The sequence below is a fragment of the Sphaerodactylus townsendi genome, linkage group LG07 (assembly GCF_021028975.2).
Source record: "Sphaerodactylus townsendi isolate TG3544 linkage group LG07, MPM_Stown_v2.3, whole genome shotgun sequence".
In the NCBI taxonomy this organism is placed as follows: domain Eukaryota; kingdom Metazoa; phylum Chordata; class Lepidosauria; order Squamata; family Sphaerodactylidae; genus Sphaerodactylus; species Sphaerodactylus townsendi.
The window spans coordinates 77536632-77556759 of NC_059431.1; the positions used below are offsets into that span (position 1 = coordinate 77536632).

Genomic DNA, 20128 nt, shown 5'->3' on the forward strand with positions numbered 1-20128 from the left:
GAGTTCTTTGAGGGTGTAAACAGACATGTGGATAAGGGGGAACCAGTGGACATTGTCTACTTGGATTTCCAAAAGGCTTTTGACAAAGTTCCTCACCAGAGACTGTTGAGACTGTTGAGAAAACTCAGCAATGAAGGAATAAGAGGGGAAGTCCTCCTATGGATTAAAAACTGGTTGAGGAACAGGAAACAAAGGGTGGGTATAAATGGGAAGTTCTCACAATGGAGAGATGTAGGGAGTGGTGTCCCCCAAGGATCCGTTTTGGGACCAGTGCTCTTTAACTTATTCATAAATGACCTGGAAGTAGGGGTGGGTAGTGTGGTGGTCAAGTTTGCAGATGATACCAAATTATGTAGGGTGGTAAGAACCACAAAGGATTGCGAAGAGCTCCAAGCGGACCTTGATAAATTAGGTGAGTGGGCTAAGAAATGGCAAATGCAGTTCAATGTAGCTAAATGTAAAGTGATGCACATAGGGGCAAAAAATCCAAACTTCACATACATGCTACAGGGGTCAGTGCTATCAGTCACAGACCAGGAAAGGGATTTGGGCGTCTTAGTTGATAGTTCCATGGGAATGTCAACTCAATGCATGGCAGCTGTGAAAAAGGCAAACTCTATGCTGGGGATAATTAGGAAAGGAGTTGATAATAAAACTGCAAGGATTGTCATGCCCTTATATAAATACTGCAGTGCGACCGCACTTGGAGTACTGTGTTCAGTCTCTGGTCGCCAAATCTCAAAAAAGGATATCGAAGAGATAGAAAAAGTGCAGAGAAGGGCAACGAGGATGATTGAGGGACTGGAGCACCTTCCTTATGAGGAGATGCTGCAGCGTTTGGGACTCTTTAGTTTGGAGAGGAGACGTCTGAGGGGGGATATGATTGAAGTCTATAAAATTATGCATGGGGTAGAAAATGTTGACAGAAAGAAATTTTTCTCTCTTTCTCACAATACTAGTACCAGGAGCATTCATTGAAAATGCTGGGGGGAAGAATTAGGACTAATAAAAGGAAACACTTCTTCACGTAATGTGTGATTGGTGTTTGGAATATGCTGCCACAGGAGGTGGTGATGGCCACTAACCTGGATAGCTTTAAAAAGGGCTTGGACAGATTTATGGAGGAGAAGTCAATCTATGGCTACCAATCTTGATCCTCCTTGATCTGAGATTGCAAATGCCTTAGCAGACCAGGTGCTCAGGAGCAGCAGCAGCAGCAGAAGGCCATTGCTTTCACATCCTGCATGTGAGCTCCCAAAGGCACCTGGTGGGCCACTGCGAGTAGCAGAATGCTGGACTAGATGGACTCTGGTCTGATCCAGCAGGCTAGTTCTTATGTTCTTATGTTCTTAAGTTCTTTTCCAAATTTTTAAAACTGTTAAATCTTACCTTGTGGCACTTGTATATCATTTTGTCTTGATGGACCACTAACTGTTTCTGTAATTTGAAATGTGCCTTCCTAAACACAAAATTAACAGTGTTCAAACAAATATGAATACAAGGTTATTAAGACATTTTCAGTTGAATACAATCCATCCATAAGAACAATAATCAGTTCTCCAATTAACAGGTAATACACTTGAGCAGCTTTTGAGTGTCAAAAATAACAACCGTAAACCAAGCACTACACCCCAAGCTCAAGACATTTCAAGAGGCAGCAAGCACATCATTCTTAGGCCCTGAAGGTAGATGGTCTTAACTGCAGCAAGTTAAAAAAGCCCAAATTCTATGATAACCCCTTTATTGCTTTAGTATGGAAAAATGGAAGACTACCTCATTCTTACAGAAACGTTTAACATTTTCTAAAAGTGTACTGAGAGCACCAAAATATTCTCTTCATTATTTAAAAAAACTTCAAGTGGCCAGCAAAAACAAGAGGTCTTATGATGATGAAGAGTTTGGATTTATACCCCCCTTTCTCTCTTGCAGGAGACTCAAAGGGGCTTACAATCTCCTTGCCCTTCCCCCCTCACAACAAACACCCTGTGAGGTGGGTGGGGCTGAGAGAGCTCAGAAGAACTGTGACTAGCCCAAGGTGACCCAGATGGCATGTGTGGGAGTGCACAGGCTAATCTGAATTCCCCACATAAGCCTCCACAGCTCAAGCAGCAGAACGGGGAATCAAGCCCAGTTCTTCCAGATTAGAATGCACTTGCTCTTAACCACTACGCCACTGCTGCTCCGGATGATTTACTAAACTCAAATGTCAAATTTAGGGGCTCTAATTTAAAGAACATGCACGCTCAAGATATGCATAGTCTGAATTAAGTGAATTTGTTCATTCCCATGATATACTGGTCTCATTTTCAGGAAGAAATATATACTAGGAATGCAAATGTGATTGCTTGAAGTATGTGACAACTTATCCAGGTCCGCTGTGACAATACGTTAAATGCTGGGAATCCGGTAGGTAGTACCTGCTCATGACTGATCTGGGTCACCACAGCTTCATAAGGAGGCGGGGGATCGAGCGGGCAGAAAACCTCGACTCCTTTAATTCTGGCTCCATAAATATGTGGCAGTGGAATGACATCTGAACCCAACATCCTAGGGAAAAAAGCTTGTATCAGTCATGAGGATCACTTAAATTTTCTGTAGAAGGTACTTGCAAAGAATTGAGTGATGCTAATGAAGAGTGATTTGTAGAAATAGATTTTTTAAAATCCCTTTTATTATGGCTTTAAAATTACCAGAGAATGGGCAGTTCTAAATGTGACAAGTATTTTAATACTGCATGCAACTAAAAAACAAGAGGGTCATAGCCAAGCGAATGCTGAAAATTGGGTCCACGAGGCTATATAACAGTGGTGGCGAACCCTTGGCACTCCAGATGTTATGGACTACATAAGCAGGGGACTGATGGGAATTGTAGTCCATAACATCTGGAGTGCCAAAGGTTCGCCACCACGGCTATATAATAACAGCACAGTAAGGGAAAAACTGTATACAGCAAAAACATCTGGCAACACTCACACAGAAGTCTAATGTCTGAAGGGACTCTTTCCCATTTAGCTTTGTGCCACTAATGTTATATCACAATTTTCAATTTGTTTGTTTATGCTTAGGTTGCAAGTACCTAAAGCAGTCTCTCTTGTCACATAGCTAATACTAGAATGCACAAGGGCGAAATCCAATGCAGAAGCAATGAAATATTCATCAAATTCCTCTCTGAAGTACTGGTTATCTGTGAACATATTCTAAGCTTTCTTCAGTGAATCTGTAAACTGTTATGGATCTACTGTGTCTCCTAAATATCAGTTTTGATTGCAAGCAATAGTCCCAGCATTCTCTGCCCTTATTATCATTTAACATTCTCCGCCCTTATTACCATTGAACATAACAAACACTAAGGTAAATGGATATTTAATATCTTTCAAGCTTACTTCGTGGATTTGCAAGTAGATATTTAGGGGATTACAATATCCAGCCTGTGGGAACCTGGAAGCAAACACCTCATAAAAATCATAGATTCACACCTTTTACATTACATCTGAGGGTACAAAGCAAGAAAGCTGGTAAAAAACCACAAATTTCTCTCAACATTAGTTACTGGAATGTACCGATTGATAAATAATGTTAAATATAAGGCTAGGGAAAAGAATAAGAGATAACATTTCCTGTTCAGTCTTTCAATGAATATTCATTTGGTTTTGTTCTTCACTCCTTAATTTCTGTTTTCAAGATGTGAGTTCCTGTAGCAAGGGCTCATGGAATACAGGTGTGAGGGCATGGGCAGACAACACTTGATTAGACTTTCACGCTAGAAAATCAATTAGAACAAGCAATTTCCACTTTCTCTTTGTGAGACCATATCTGCTGCTGCCTCTGCCTAATACCTTTGATCAGATATTCTCCAGTAATTTATTGTCTCAGGTGGAAGGACAAAAGTAAAATAAACACACACAAATAAAGGTAGCTGCAGAGTAATCAAGCTATGCAGCTCAATATAGTAGGCTAGTAGTTTGTTTTTTACTTGTTCTGGGATCAGTGTTTTAAAAGTAAGCATCTATACCACCTCAAGTAAGCATTTATTCCACATCAATTGTACATAGGGTAACAAAGAAGATGCCACCCTCAAAAATTGCCTTCAGGGTCAAGGGATGTAATTGTATCTCTCTATTCTGCATTGATTAGACCTCACCTGGAATATTGTGTACAGTTCTGGGTATCGCAGTTCAAGAAGGATATTGACAAGCTAGAAAGGGTCCAGAGTATGGCAACCAAAATGGTAAAAGGTCTGGAACTCATGCCCTACGAGGACTTAGGCGGAGTGGTATGTTTAGTTTGGGAAGAAAAAAAGATTCCACCTAAACATCAGACAGTAAGGGCTGTTCGACAGTGGAATGCACTACCTTGGAGTGTGGTGGAGTCTCCTCCTTTGGAGGTTTTTAAACAGAGGCTGGATGGCCATCTGTCAGAAGTGCTTTGATTGTGTTCCTACATTGCAGGGGGTTGGACTTGATAGTCCTTGGGGTCTCTTCCAACTCTATAATTCTATTATTCTATGCCATTGCTTAAATCTGTGAGCATGTATAACTGAAGTTATAAATGTAACTCAATCAATCAGTTCTTGTCCTATGCTGAAACAACTGTAACTATGTAACAGTACAGTATAGCATTTATTGTTTTATCTCCCTATTATCCTACCCCCGTTAGCTAATTTATACAAAGCAACTCACTAGTATCTGGACTGGGTCTTTATTGGTATCTGCTAAACTCTGTTAATAAGAGATCCTTCTGAGCAGTGAGTTGCTACATTTAAGCTAAAAGAGCGGCTGGGAATCATCGTGGCCACAGTTACTGCCCGGGAAGGGCAGCAGGAAGCCCCTGGCATCCGCCCTAGTAGGAGCGGATGGGGGCCTCCCCGCCATGCCCCTTAAGGGCAGGCGCGGCATCAACCGGGGGAGGCCAGCCAGAGCCTACAAAAGCCTGAACTAGCCTTTGTGCTGACATGTGCTCCGGCCGGCCAGCAGGCCAAAATGGAGATGCTGATTTTTTCCCCCCCTCCCACCTGCTAGAATTAACTTGCTTGGATTACTTCAAGTCCCCCTCTCTGAGCTGGTGGCTGTAACAAAAAGTTACTTGGCCGCATGACAAAATGGAGATATTTAAAGGATCAGAGGGACTGCAATAATGTTTGCAAATGGGAGATGGAAACACAAGCAATGGCTGTAACCCTCAGTGACCCACTTCCAATGGCATGCCCTAGCTTACCTCCTCTCCACAAGTTAGACCAGCATAATTTTCTAATTTGGCAGTTTCATTAAACTTGCACTGACCATGCAACAAATCGAATATGTTCTATCACAGGATCCCCCAGCTGATAAGAAAGGAGCGCTTACTGTATATAATCGTGTTTGAGTTTTTCAGCACATTTTTGTGCTGAAAAAGCCCCCCTTGTCTTATACACAAGTCAGGTGTATTTTAAAAAATATTTTAGGGTTTTTAATTTGTCGACCACCAGGGGGTACAGTTTTTAGGCTAGCGGCACCAAAATTTTAGGATATCCTGATGATACACTCCTGATGATACCAGCCAAGTTTGGTGAAGTTTGGTTCAGGGGGTCCAAAGTTATGGATCCCCAAAGTGGGTGCTCCCATCCCCCATTGTTTCCAATGGAAGCTAATAGTAGATGGGGCTACCCTTTTGAGGGTCCATAACTTTGGACCCCCTGAACCAAATTTCACCAAACCTGGGTGGTATCATCAGGGGGGTCTCCTAAAGATACTCTGAAATGTTGGTACTGCTAACATAAACATTCCTCCCCTGACAGATTGTGTGAATGTTCCTTCTAAAATGACACCTGCCATGTGCAATCTTGAGAATATGTACACTAAAAATAATGAAGTATTCTTTTAAAAAGCAGGGTAATTATTGAATCACAGTAAACAGGCATGTTCATTCCAGTTTTTATTGCAAGATTCAATGTTTAAAACCCTTCCTTACAAAAAAGCTAAAGTTTTTGTACTTTTAAAGTTATTGTTGATACCATATTGTTCTTGTTGACCCTCTTTTCCACTTACAGAGCTAGTTTACTGTTTTTCTTTGAAATAAATATTCAAAAACATTTAACCTACTGATGCCTCAATTAATGTAATTTTATTGGTATCTATTTTTATTTTTGAAATTTACCAGTAGCTGTTGCATTTCCCACCCTCGACTTATACGCAAGTCAATAAGTTTTCCCAGTTTTTTGTGGTAAAATTAGTTGCCTCGACTTCTATGCGGGTCGACTTATACACGAGTATATACGGGTAAGTTTAAAATGGATGACTCTAAGGCAAAGTACATTCTTGCCTCTACCGTTGGAGAAAGAGAGGCTCTTGTTAAGCTGTAAATCAGGACACGCCCTTTAGGAGGCTTTGGAGCAGAAATATTCCATGAAATCAGTACTCGTTTATGAATTCTCAGAAAAAAGATCTATAGCACAAAGATGCCTATAGCACAAAGAAAGATCTATAGCACAAAAATGCAAACTTAGAGGAATGTTTACAGCACATGACTGAATTCGCTTTTAAAATATGGGAATCTGGGAAAAGTCTGGAGAATTGCTAGCAGCAATATTTGGAAGTTTACCTTCATGTTTTGAAAATAAAGCATCAGTTTTCAAAGCATGTGATAATCTTGATGTAAACTATGCATTGAGCTATTTCAGAATCTGATATGACCAGAGGCTTGTCTGTGTTAAGACTGGATAACACAACAAGTGAAGAAGACTTGAAATGTTTTTATTGTGGAAAAGCTGGACCTATTTCCAAAAACTGTAGACAAAGAAAAGAGGCTAAGAGAAGCAGAAAGGGGGGAGGGAGGACTCTGTTAATCATAGAGAAAGCTCTCACACCAGCTTGACTGAAAGGCAAGAAAGAGGGAGGGGAAAATGCCCCACACTTAAGGACAAAAGAGAGTCTGGTCAAGGCAGAGCATGTGGGATTGCTAGTAAAGGATCTAATACCAAAGCTTGCTCTCTCTCATCATGAGAGATATTTTGTTGAGACTGAAGCATGTGATGAAACTTTGGTGCAAGTGAATGGTTATTCTTTTAAAGAGCTTGGAAAAGGCACAGTTAAAAAATCATGTATTTGTTTCTGGTAGAGTGGTTGAGTACAACCTCTCCCTCAAACCACTGTGACATATTTACCCACAGACTAAGGCTGTTTCCACACAGGCAAGCAAGTGTGGGTGCACTGACATAATTGCAGTCAGTGCACCCCCTGGGGCCATTCGCACTTCATTGTGCAAATGGCCCTGGTGCCCCAGCGACCTGCGGGGCTGCCTTCGCACAGGGCATGCTGCTTCCCCCCCCCCTTACCTCCTCTGAACTGCCATCGCTGTAGAGAGGGCAGGGGACAACCCCCCCCCCCCGTAGCCATGGTGACGCCTGTAGAGACAGAGGCCAGGCGTTTTGTCCCCTGGCTTCTCTACAGGGACAGCAGCTGGGATGAGGTAAAAGGGGGGAAAGTGGCATGGGGAACATGTTCACACAGCAGCGGGTGGAAGATGCTGCTTTTTAAAAAACTCGCTCGTTGAGTGAGTTTTGAAAGCAGCATTTTCGCACCGCTTGAGGGGGCGAGCACGCTTGAGCTGTGCGAACAGCGCTCCAGGGACAATGTTTTTACCATCCCTAGGGCGCTGTTTTTTGCCCTTGCGGAAACAGCCTAAGTAAAAAGTAGTTTGTTACCCTATTTTTCAGGAGATAGAGAAAAGATCAGAAGGAGATAGAGCAGAAACTGCACCAAATTCTCAGGGGAAAACTCTGTCAGGTGGGAGATCTGGCAGCTGGGTGAGAAAAATAAACCATTCCTGCTCCAGATTGGTTTTTGCATGGTAGCAGGTTGTAGTAGGCTCACCCCAGTTTTTTTTAAAAAGGAACCTCCAATTTGGCAGTTTTTGAATACCCTGAGACGAGGGCCCCTTCCGCACACGCAAAATAATGCATTTTCAAACCACTTTCACAACTGTTTGCAAGTGGATTTTGCCATTCTGCACAGCTTCAAAGAGCACTGAAAGCAGTTTGAAAGTGCATTATTCTGCATGTGCGGAATGAGCCGAGGGAAATATCACAGGGCAAACCAGCTTTAGGACAGGGAACTGTATGGAATTCTTGGCTTCACAGGGATATTTTTCTTGCTCAACCCAGGGTATTTTGACCATGCAGAAATGACCTATGTGTCAATATGTTTCATTTAACTGAAATAAATATTTTATATACTATAATAATTAAGTGCTATCAAATCATACCCCACTTATGAAAACTCTGCATAGAGTTTTTAAGGCAGGAGAGGAGGAGATAATTTGTCAATGCCTTCCTCTACCTAGCAGCCACTGTCTTCTTCATGGTTTTCTATCCAAGTAGTAACAAACCCTAAAGCTCTCAGAAGCCTAGGGTTCAATTATTTGAATTCCAAAATACAAGGGAACCGTCAACTTTGATTAAATGCTGAACTGTATTTATACCATGTTCCTTCAAACAACACAATTACTTAAGGCAGTTTTGCAGACTTTCCTGAGAAGAAAATAATACCTGCAGCTTAGGAATAACTGTACCAAAACAGTAATGTTCCCTGATAAGCATTTGCAGGATTATCAGTTACTATGAAGTTATTAGAACAAATAAAAAAGAACCTAAAATAATGTTAATATATCTAGAGCTATCAGTGCAGAGAACTTCCAGCCTGAACAAAATGTTAAACAAAACTACCTAAAGGATGTAATTCATCAAAGAGAAGATATTAAATTCTATTTATCAGCAATTCTACCCTCATCTTCAAAGCTAGTAAAATGCTTATTTTGTTTCTCATTCCTATGGAAGCTGTTGTGCAAGCCTTAACCTTTAATACTGTTATCTTAACGAGAATTACTTAATTGGTATTTTCACTTCTGTTAAGACAACAAGATTGCAGCCAGCAGCTGAAATGCTCAGCACGTATAAAAGCAGTAAAGCAAACAAGCTAAGAACTGAATGCCTAAGCAAAATAATACATCTCATTGTGATCACATTTGGCCCCTGGAATTACAAAATTTTAGGAAGCTTTATGCTATTTGTATGCATTCTAATAATGATATCGATTTTCATTTTAACAGAGGTACATGTTGCCCAAATGACATTTCCATCACATGGTTATTTGTATGCAGACCTAGAGTAAGGAGAGCTGACACCTTCTGTGCTAATAAAAAGGACCAACTTTATTATAATAGCAGTGGAGCAGGCAGGCTTTAGGGTAGGCAGATCAACATTTGACTATTGCCTTACAACATCTCATTGACTCTACAACATCTCAACATCTCATTGAGAAACATGAAATTGGGGTACATCAGATTTTTAAGGATCACAATATAAGACATGTGTTATACAGAGGATGGATAAAATGTAAACCAAAAGCCATCCGATCCTTTACCTTTGTTTAAAATAAAAACATCTGAGTAACGAACAAAAAAAAACAAAATAAAAATTTGCAATAATTTACCTGTGATTCATTCTAGGAGTACATGAATAAAATGTAGCAAAATATGATGGAGGTGGTACAGGTGGCAAAAACCCCTCAGGATCAGCAATGTGGCTTTGTTCTTCAACCTCCTCCACATAAACCTGGGATTCTTCCTATCAAAATAAATTTAGAGGGTTTTTTTTTCATTTTTGAAGTCTTGAATTATAAGCAGAATTCATGGACTTCTTCTGCACCTACACAGTTTAAAAACTAAACTGTGCCTTGCACTCACTTACTGAGCTGGTTCTTCTCCTTGCAAATATCTGCAGGTAACGAAGGGCAGCTGCTACTAAACACACGGTTGTGGTCAAGGCATTCAGAGCACAGAGAGCAAATAGAACTTTCTGTAGTGCAAACAGAGTAAATAATAAATGTATGCAAAATATTTATAACAACAGGTGAAGATGCCTTATAGAGCAGTGGTGGCGAACCTATGGCACGGGTGCCAGAGGTGGCATTCAGAACCCTCTCTGTGGGCACGCGCAAACAGAGCCCCCCCACACACACACATCTAGGCTGGCCTGGGCTGCTGGGCTTGATTATTAGCATTAAGACCTAGTTTTGGGGAAGCAGTGTAGGTAACCCTGTTAAGCGCTGTTAAACCCCACTGATTTTCATGCGAAGAACTAAAGCACGATCCTTTACCTGGGAGTAAGCTCAGTTGCTGCCAATGGGGCTTGTTTCTGAGTAAACCCTCCTAGGGTCGTAATTCACCTACTGGAAGAGTTGCAAAGCCACCGACTACCACCAAGCTTACTCCCGAGTAACGCACGCTGAATGTGTGCGATTTTTCTAAACTAAACCGATTTTTCTAAACTAAAACCTCAGTATTCAGGTTAAATTGCCTCGTTGGCACTTTGCGATAAATAAGTGGGTTTTGGGTTGCAATTTGAGCACGCGGTCTCAAAAAGGTTCACCATCACTGTTATAGAGAGTCAGATTATTGATCTGTCAGGTTCAGTACTATCTACTCTGACTGGCAAGGCTTCTCTGGAGTCTCAGACAGATGATTGTCAGATCACTCCAGATTCTTTTACCTGGCGATGACACCTGCGTGCAAAGCAGATGCTGTATCACTTAGCCACAGCCCGTCCCTAACGAACACAAGTTTTGAGTTTTGGACATATTATAGGAAGCACATAAGCATCTACATAAAATGTTGATCCCTTTGACTTCCAAGAACAGAAGTGGTTAATCAGCATCTTGCACCCACATTTTTAACAATTTTGTATTATGCTGTTTAAAATACTGAACACCAGTAATCACAATGGGTGATGTTCTTGTTTCTGCGATCTGCCTCCAAATGCAAGATTATGTTAGACAAGTTACTGTTTAGTCATTATATTTGCCCTGTAGGACAGCCCAGTTAGTCCGATCTCATCAGATTTCAGAAGCTAAGCAAGGTCAATCCCGGCAAGTATTCAGAGAGAGATCTCCAATGAAGACCAGGATTGTGATGTGGAGGAAAGCAATGGCAAGCCACCTCTGAGTGGGCTCTTGCCTTGAAAACTCCAACAGGGGTCGCCATAAATTATATGTGACTTGACTGCAGCAAAAAAAGATTGCTTACATGCTCTATAATCTTGACACCTTTTGTGTAATGTTTTTGTGTATTTTTATTTGTAAACATTTCAACCACCTTTTTTCTCCATTATCGAGAACTTAGTCAATGTGCATGTTTTTAATTGCTACTGAAATGCAAGCAAACAGCAGCAGCAACAACAAAAGGTTTCTTTCCTGTTAAAATGATTGTTAAGGTTACAATTATTTCCAAAGATCTGTTAGTACACTATATTAGGATTGCTTCTCGTGTTCCTGTTTTATGACACAAGCCCAGTTCTGAGTCATAACCCATGTCAGATTGCCCATGTCTATTTCTGAAAGAAGGCCCAAGGCCCCACAAGCTGCTCCAGAGTTCATGGCCCTTATTTCAGAGACGGATTCATGCATTCTGGTTCTCATATTACATTGACCATCTATTTCCAAACATGGGTGTGATCTGCATATGGAGTCAAATTCAGAGAAGCTCAAGATAGCTGAAAATAAGGACAGATTAGGAAGCTGTCATCTGCTTTGACCAAAATGTAGGAAATCTTTTCATCATTGTATAGGCTAAGAGTTGATATCCAGCCTGTTCTTTTCCTTCTCTATCCTCTAGGCCTAAACAAACATACGAAAAAGGAGAGTAGCAAGAAGTACATCTGAAAGCAGCTGACATTACTGTACAGCAAGTCATTATACCAAACCACACCAAATTTTGACACTGCATTTTATTTAGTGCAGTGCAATGACCATTATTAGCTTACCTTGAGGAGAAGGTGAACAGCACTGCATGACTGGACGGGATACAGCTTCAATGCATTTTCTTTCTCTGTGCATTTTATTGGCAGAAATTCTTCACAGCAGAAACAAAACTTACTTTCACCCACATCAGCCTTTAGTATTGAAGAACATAATGAGAATTTCAAATTGGCAATTTAAAAGTTGAGACATTGCACAACACACCTCTAAAGTGTGCCATTTTACAGCTACGCAATATGCCCAAGTTTAGCAAAAAAGTTAAGCTTTAAAAATTCCTGTTATTGCCAAAATTATTTCCGTGAATGCAATTACATAAGAGTCTATATGGTTCATGCACATAAGGAAAAAGATTCCTTTTGCAGGTGAGCTACAACATTTGTCTTAAACATGTGGACCATATGCCTACTATGTACTACATTTATATTCATTACTATGGGGTTGAAGGTCTGCTCAAGTCTCTTATAGAGAAAGTTTGTAAGTATGCGTGCATTTTTAAAATGTACTTGAAATGTACATGGTTGCTTCTATCAGTGTTGTTTTTACTTTGCTAAAAACCAACTGGTTTTCTAATTACTGTGTTTTAGTCGCAACACCATCATGCAATAGCACTTGACACAGAATTTCATGACCAATGGTATCAGTAGGTACCTGCCCCAAGGAGTTTGTAATATAAATGTCCTAAGTAGGGAGATAATGTAAGGAAGGGGTGGAAGAGGCAAGCAACAGAGGAGAGAAAAGAGAAGGGCAAGAGCAACCACTTAGATGAACATGAGAAAACCAGTTGCACGTATTGCTGGCAGGGCTGTAAAAACCATCAAAACATCATCCTTGTGACTCTTGCAACATACATCATCACCTGGCCCTTGTCACTACATAATGACGATGGCTATTTCACCCAGTAGTATGATTCCCATCTGTAGGCTGGAAAAACCTAGAGATTTTGGGGGTGGAGCCTGAGGAGGGTGGGGATTGGGGACGGGAGGGACTTCAACGGGGTATAGTACTATCCGGTTTTCAAAGCAGCCATATTCTTCAGGTGAACTGATCTCTGTTGCCTGGAAATCAGCTGTAATCCCAGGAGATCTCCAGCTACCACATGGAGAGTGGCAGCCCTAAGCTGTGGGAATGATATGGAATTGGTGACAGGGTTGGGGGAGATTATGACATTACACAAAAAGTAACTTGTGCTGTATGTTACAAGGAAAGAGTGGGAGAAAACAACACTGACATGATAGTTTTAGTGATGGTCCCATGCATTAGTTCACCCTAAATTAAGTTGGGGGATCAGAATTAAACAAGTAAACCAGAGTTATAGGAAATATGAGGTTTAAAAGAAGAGAGAATAGAGGATTATTAATCAATATGGGAGACAGGATGTTGCTTTGTAGTTCTGATTTATGTCTTTACATTTCAGGGAGATTTACAGTTTGCCAAATTGTGTATGACAAGTACTGTCACCTATGATATTTCAGAGCTAGCAGGGTAAAATCTCCTCACCAGAGTGCATCTAGGTACACTGGATACAAATTGAGCACCTTGACATCCAAGGATAAATCCCGCCAGATTCAAGAGAACACAGATAACAGAAAGCAAAACAAATAAATTAACCTGAAACAAAATTAAAAACAAAATGTCAGACAATGCAAGCATTCTATGAAAACATGCCACCTTGTTCATTGAACTCAATTAATTACCTTCATTTTCTTCTCTTTTTATATGTTGTGCTCAGTTATTTCATTTTGCGATAGCCCCTCTGAAAATGGCAATGTCTAATTTAAGATATTACTACTGTAACATTATTGACAAGTTGGTTATTGTGGGAACTTTTTAATCGAGTAATACTGAAGAAGGAATTATTTCCGAAAACATGTTTGATGACTACTGTGAGCATTCTGGCAACAAGAATCTCCGCTTAGCTGGATTCATAGTGACTTGAGAATCTCCACCTCTTGAATTAATTTTTTGTGCTTTGAAGCTAAGCCATTGGGACTCTGAGAACTGTTGCAGTGATCCACACCTCCTCTGGCAACTTTAGTCTGCCTGTTGAAGATCTGGTGTTAGTTGCCAACTCCATAGGATATGACTGGAAGACTATGAATAAGATTTTCTGAGGTTTTTAGGATTGTTATAATATATTTATGTGTTTTTCTTAGAGTCTCCTTTTGTTGCGTGGTAGTTGCAGCAAATAAATCGGGGGCCTGTTGCATTCCCCACTATCTGAGCGGCAGCAACGCAGCAACCCCGCTCTGCCGCTCTCCGTCCTCCTCAGCGTGCGTCATTTCGAACATTCATCTCATTCATCTCAGAACATTCATCTCATGAAATGGAGGAGAAAGGAAAGCGGGAACTTCCACAAATTTTCGCGCTGCAGCACGACAACCAATCAGAAACCATTTTTTTCAAAAAAAAAGGAAAAAAGGCATTGGTTCAATTTGCGATGACTACTGTGCGTGTCGACGTTTCGTTGACCATTTCAGGTTGTTGTTTTTTACCAAGTTCTGCCCACAAACCGGCGCTCCAGCCAATCGGGACAGAGAAGCGCCCTGCTGATGACCACGGAACACGTGGTCGTGGGGAATGCTGCATGTCATGAAGCTCGCGGCTGCAGCATGGTTGACTACAGGGACAAGCTGCGGTGGGGAGTCAGACCTCGCGCTCAAAAGCACCGATTCATAGGAGCGTGGTTTGGCTCAACGTTATTTTTTAAAGTGGGGAAACGACCATGGTTGTTATCTTACCTGTGTTCTCCCAAGAAAATTGGGGGGGAGGCAAAGACTGTGAGAAGCACTCCCTTAGACTAGGCAGTGATGGGGTTTGATCTCATGTCCCACCATTACCCACACAAAGTAATTATAAAAGAAAGCAAACTGCTTCTCCTCCTCTCTCCTTACCTTCCCAAGAAATGAGTGGTGATAGTGGCAAAAAGGACAAGGAAAACCAGCCACAGCTCACTCACCCAAAGGCATAGTGCGTGGTGGGGGCGTGGCCAGGGCATCCAGGGGGCATGGCATTCTGGGGCTGGGGCAGATGGCACCACAGCAGGGGCACAGGACTCACACACGCCCCAGGCAGAGTTCCCCCTTGCTTCGCCCCTGCACTCACCTAATCTTCTAGCAATGAGGACTAAGTTCAAACTGAGCCACTCTCCACAAAAATCCAGCGGGAAGGTGAGCAAGAAAATGGTGACAGCTGCTGTTCCCTTGCATCACTGGTAAAAAAATGCTGAAGGGCAAGGGCAAATAGCTAGGAGCAGTGATGGGTACCAGTTATTGACACCCAAATGGTGTGCACTCCTCACCAGCTATCAATCAGGGTTCAACACTGACATTAACTTTGCCCAGTCTAGAAGTGTGTTCTCCTGAATTGAAGAATAGAAATGATGAAAGATGTAAAAAAATCAAAAGTGGTCTCAATTTGTTGCTATATAGGAGCAAGACATATGGCAAGGTTCCATCTTTTTGAAATTAAACCTCCAGTCTATATAGGAAGTTCGGCATCAGAAATTTAAGGAGAGGAATGAATAGAACACATATTCTGGTGCGCATATTTCCATTTCATAATCTGCCTATTTCTATTTCTGCAGCTCTCTTTTTATTTCATGTTTCATTGCTGTTTTGAAATAGATGTCATTTTAGCACAGGATGCTAACTTCTCTACTAATGTAGAGTATTTACAGCAGAAATAGGTTATTATTCCCCCACTATTCTGTGCAATTATCTACATCCAGGTCATATGACAAAAGTTCGATTGCTGAATTGCCTCGGGGAAGGGCATATCTATAGGCAAAAGAAGGCAAATCTTGTTGAACTAGGAATAATAAATTAATGCAGAGCAGCAATAAATACGAAATACTGATAATAATGAATACAGCATGAACTCTGCATGTGTTCTGTTTGCACGGACTAACTGGGGACAACTTGACACACTTTATCCTATTGTTCATCGATCATTTAAAGCTCTGCTTTTCAGATTAACTAATAAGCATTAAAATAAATATTCTCATTTTAAAGAAAACTACTTTATAAAACATGATGATCAAGATGGGTACTCATGGTTAAAAACTGAAAGAGAATGTAATAGGGATTTATATCTTTCATTATTACATAAAATACACACATTATTTCTTCCTTGCTTTTGCTTTTTTTCTTTCATGATATTTCCTTAATCTCTCAGAATTTTTTTCATGATAGTTCAATATTTTATGATATTTTCTCTCACACCGCTTCTAATTCCCCCTGCCCTTTATGTCAGTCTTGGTCTGAACTTCTCCTCATCCCTAGTTAGCAACTGAGAACATACTTAACAGTAATGCATCAACAAACATTTATTATTATGAACAGAACATGATCTCTAAGACTAATAAAAAGATGCCCCCTTTTACATGATTGGTAATGGAATATTAATCTATTTTAGCAGTTAGACATGTGGAGTTAGAATCCCCCCGCCCTTAATTAACTTTAATTTCATTTTAAACACTATTCAGACAGTGAGTTGTATTTGTGGGATATCTAGAGTCCCTTCATAAATGGTACTTTTAAGCTTAAAATGCTGAAGACATTAAGCTTCAGTCCCCAAAATCCCAGCACTTCTTATCCAAACTTCTTATCCAAACACCACTGTGTAACCCATTTGCCCATTTCGTGAACTTCTACTTCTCTGCAGGTGAGCTGGTTAAAGATGACTCAAATTCAGGTAAGTTTTTCTTGTTCCTCTTCTATTTGTACTACAAGATCATGGCCAGGTAGTCTATCAGTTTCCTAGAGAGCACACAGTACAAAATCTCATTGCAGTCCATATGATAAATGGAGTGTAATGGATCTGTTATCCTCATTCTCTCAGGTATAATATCCAGTAGTTTGTATTAGGATGTATCACTATTAGGAATATTCCTCATCAACTCTGAGTTAAATAATTACTCATTTGACTGGATCTTGTTTTAATATGGCCACTGGTTGTAAAGTTCCCCATCCCTGATTTTCTGTTGTTTGCACCTTTAATATAAGCATACTGCCCTTTGTGCATTTACAGTTCTCCTTGCACTTCCTCATTTACACATGAGAAGGTGCCCCGCTGCTTCCTCTCAGCATAGCTGCCATTTTGCCTGCCCCCAAGGTGAACGCTTCTCAGTTCAGGTGGTTGTTTGCTGCCTGAATATGATTTTTTTAAAAGGTTGTATCTTCAATCCATCACTCCTATGATAGATCAAAAGTCTTTAAATTAAAAAACTAAACAAAACAAAAAAGGAGTGGATAGGACTGCTCCTGTGGGAGGTGGGGGGGAGGTGGGAAGGAGCAGAAAAGCCAAAGGAAGCAAAACACATACCAATCTGCTCAGGGGAAAAAAACGTGCTTTGCCCAATCTAGGAATATGTGGGGCTTCTCTGATATGCAGTGAGGTGACTTCTGAAGAGGGGAAAACACATGCACAATTGAGAATCTGACCCGAAGGAAGGTGAGGGGAAACTGCGCCAGGGGGACACATGCGCCCTGAGACCTGCCATGCCCCCTGCCCCTGCACCAGCACGTGCCCAGTGCATCCCGTCCCCCCCGTCCCCTTGGCGCTACGCCACTGCCCGAAGGTAATATCCACTTGATCCAAAGAGACCAAATGTGTGCAAAAGATCATTAACCAATGTATCTGATGAAGTGAACTAAGGCTCCTGACAGCTTATGCTGGAATAAATTCTATTAATCTCTAAAGTATAACCAGACTGTTTTATTTTGCAGCTGCAGATTAACAGAGCTACCCACTCGGGATTAACATCATACACTATCCTTTCTACATGCAGTCATAAATTTCATTATTTGTAACATTAAATAGTAGCATGAAAATATAGTGTATCTCTTCATGTGGATTTATAACATGGGTATTTCTAAAAAGACCAAGCAAATCAGTTTAAACTGTGCTATTATTTTATCAAGAAAATGTATGTTGCAATACTTTCCATTATTATTTTATTAACAATAATCACATTAAACCATCACATACCAAAAGTATCATTGGCCTCTTCCATGTTGTTAATCCTACAATCCCAGATAAAATCACCTGAAACAATATAGCAAACAATTATGAAGAACAGAGTCCTACGAGCTCATTACCTGCCATTTATTTGCTAGATATATATATGATTGTGGAGCTGTATAAAAGGAGACCAATGAGTTATTTCCAGTCACTTCAAAAACAAATAGATGCTTCAGGCATGACCCAATGAATGCCTCTTCAAAAGCAGGAGAACTACTGAAGGAGGAGAAGACCACCAGCAGGGGAATCGAGTGCATAGAGGACAGGCTCTCAGCTATAGACTGGGCAGGGGGTGGGGGAAAGGGTGCCATTTGTGCCTGCATGGAAAGATAGAAAGAAAGGATGATTGCAGGCAACTGGGCTCAGAACTGGCTGTCAGCCAGTCAGCTCTCAAGCAACTTCCTGCAGACTACCCCGGAGGTCAGGTCATTGTGGAATGGGTGGGGAACTCAGACCTTGGGCCTGCAGGCTCTTTTCTGGCACACAGTTGAGACTGAAAGGAAAAGACTGAACAGGTGCTTGTCATTCAGCAACTCTCTCTCAGCCAAGAAAGGGGTCTCATTTCCATCCTCTGCTGAAACACAGAACAAAGGTGCAATCTGCTAGTGTGTATGTGCAAACTCCTGACTAATTGCACCAGCCACCCCTGGAGGCGAGGAGGCCCAAAGAACAAGGCACCACAAGGTTTAGTATTCTGTGAGAGGGTAAATGTTGATTTACATGGGAGGAGGAATTTGGGTATGCTGGCTAGTAAAACAGCCTGCTCCTGCCAGAGTGCATAGGAAATTTGCTTTGGAAAGGGAGATGAAAAACAGCAGCTACTCATGAACGTGATGGTGTCCTCTACAAGGTCCTTGCAACTATATTGCTGGACCCCAGCACCCAGCTCTAATTTTCATCTGTGGGTTGGAGGTGGAATCCATCAAGATCAAGACGACTTATTGTGTGTGTGTGTGCACATGTTTGCACACACATATACGAGCAGCCAGTTGTAGTTTCCCTCAAAAAAGAAAAAACAGGAGCAAATTTTAAGAGCAAAATCAAAGGAAAGAGAGGAAAATCAGAGAAAAGGGAAGGAAGTGGCCCCTTCATCTTTAGAGGGATTTTTTTCCCCATCAAGTCTCATCTAACTTATGGCAACCTGTGGCATAGTTCCCTATACAACAGATGTTCAGAGGTGGTTTGCCATAGCCTACCCATGCCATAACCATTATTCCTGTGAGATCTTCCATTCAAATACAGGGGGAATACACTAATGTAAAATTGTTAAAAATACTCTCCAGAGTGATGCTGACTCTTGTTTTGCTAATACAACCAAAATATTTTCAATTATTTATTTTGTTCTTCATTTAATTTATTTACTTCATTTATCCCCTGTCTTTCTCTTCATCAGGCATTAACTGTATCCATTGATGGCAGTGAACTGCAGCATACACATTGCCATAGGCACATCTTCAGTAACTGCATCAGTCATTTGTTGAGAAAGAAGAGAAGGAATGCTCCTTTAACCCCCCCTTCCAACAGATGACTGATATTACTATTTATGATCTTACCAGGACTGTGTATATTCAATAATCTGGTCACCATGTTGTGCTGGGTGTGGAGGGCTTCTCCTGCCCCACGACGCAGCAGGCAGCAAGGTGCCACGGCTCCACAGGCCTGAGAGCCTTGTTGGGGTTGGGGTGGGAGTGGGGGAGGTGGGAGGGTTGCTTGGGCACCCTGTTGGGGTAGGGAGGGAGGCACAAGAGCTTCTGCCAAGGCATGAAGCAGTGGGTGCCAAGGGGCCACTGCTTCGTCTGCCTGGGCAACCTGTTGGGTGGGGAGGAGGCAGGAGAGCTTTCATAATTGTAGTTCATGATGAATTTGAATGCTCTCATATATATATATACCTCCAGCCTTCTCAAAGGGCTAACTAAAAGCATTCAGCTTTGTGTATATATATTCAAAATGTATGATTTAAATATATGGGAAAGTCATGAAATCATACATTTTGAATAAGAATGAAAGAGTATATAAAATAAGGGATTTTATACACAGAAAGCTCCAATGCCATCATTAATGAACATCTTTAAGACACTTGTTGAAGAAAACATTTAACTTCTATTTCATAGGAACTGAAATGCAGAGTAGCTAATCACTCTATTTCAGATTACAAAACCATGCTGAATATACAAAGTTCTGAAGCCAGATTCTTCCTTCCTTATCTTTATTAATATTGCCATAAACAGATATATTCACTAGAAGGCCACAAAAATAAAAGCATTTTTCAAAGTGCTGCCCTATATCATCCCCACTTATTTCTTTTTTGACATGATAATTTA

The 20128-nt window shown here is 41.0% G+C and overlaps 1 protein-coding gene across 2 annotated transcripts in view; it reads right to left on the bottom strand.

Moving 5' to 3' along the window:
* ENTREP1 (endosomal transmembrane epsin interactor 1) overlaps nucleotides 1-20128 on the bottom strand; it is a 40355-nt gene that overhangs the window by 17853 nt on the left and 2374 nt on the right. The window contains exons 2-8 of one of the 2 annotated variants that reach the window (XM_048503163.1): nucleotides 17775-17831; nucleotides 13284-13394; nucleotides 11792-11920; nucleotides 9722-9829; nucleotides 9465-9598; nucleotides 2418-2547; nucleotides 1390-1459 (exon numbers count right to left, since the gene is read on the bottom strand). In XM_048503163.1, the coding sequence (XP_048359120.1) occupies nucleotides 1390-1459; nucleotides 2418-2547; nucleotides 9465-9598; nucleotides 9722-9829; nucleotides 11792-11920; nucleotides 13284-13394; nucleotides 17775-17831 (739 nt within the window). The remainder of the gene's footprint in view (nucleotides 1-1389; nucleotides 1460-2417; nucleotides 2548-9464; nucleotides 9599-9721; nucleotides 9830-11791; nucleotides 11921-13283; nucleotides 13395-17774; nucleotides 17832-20128) is intronic. The other variant, XM_048503164.1, reaches the window with a different exon arrangement.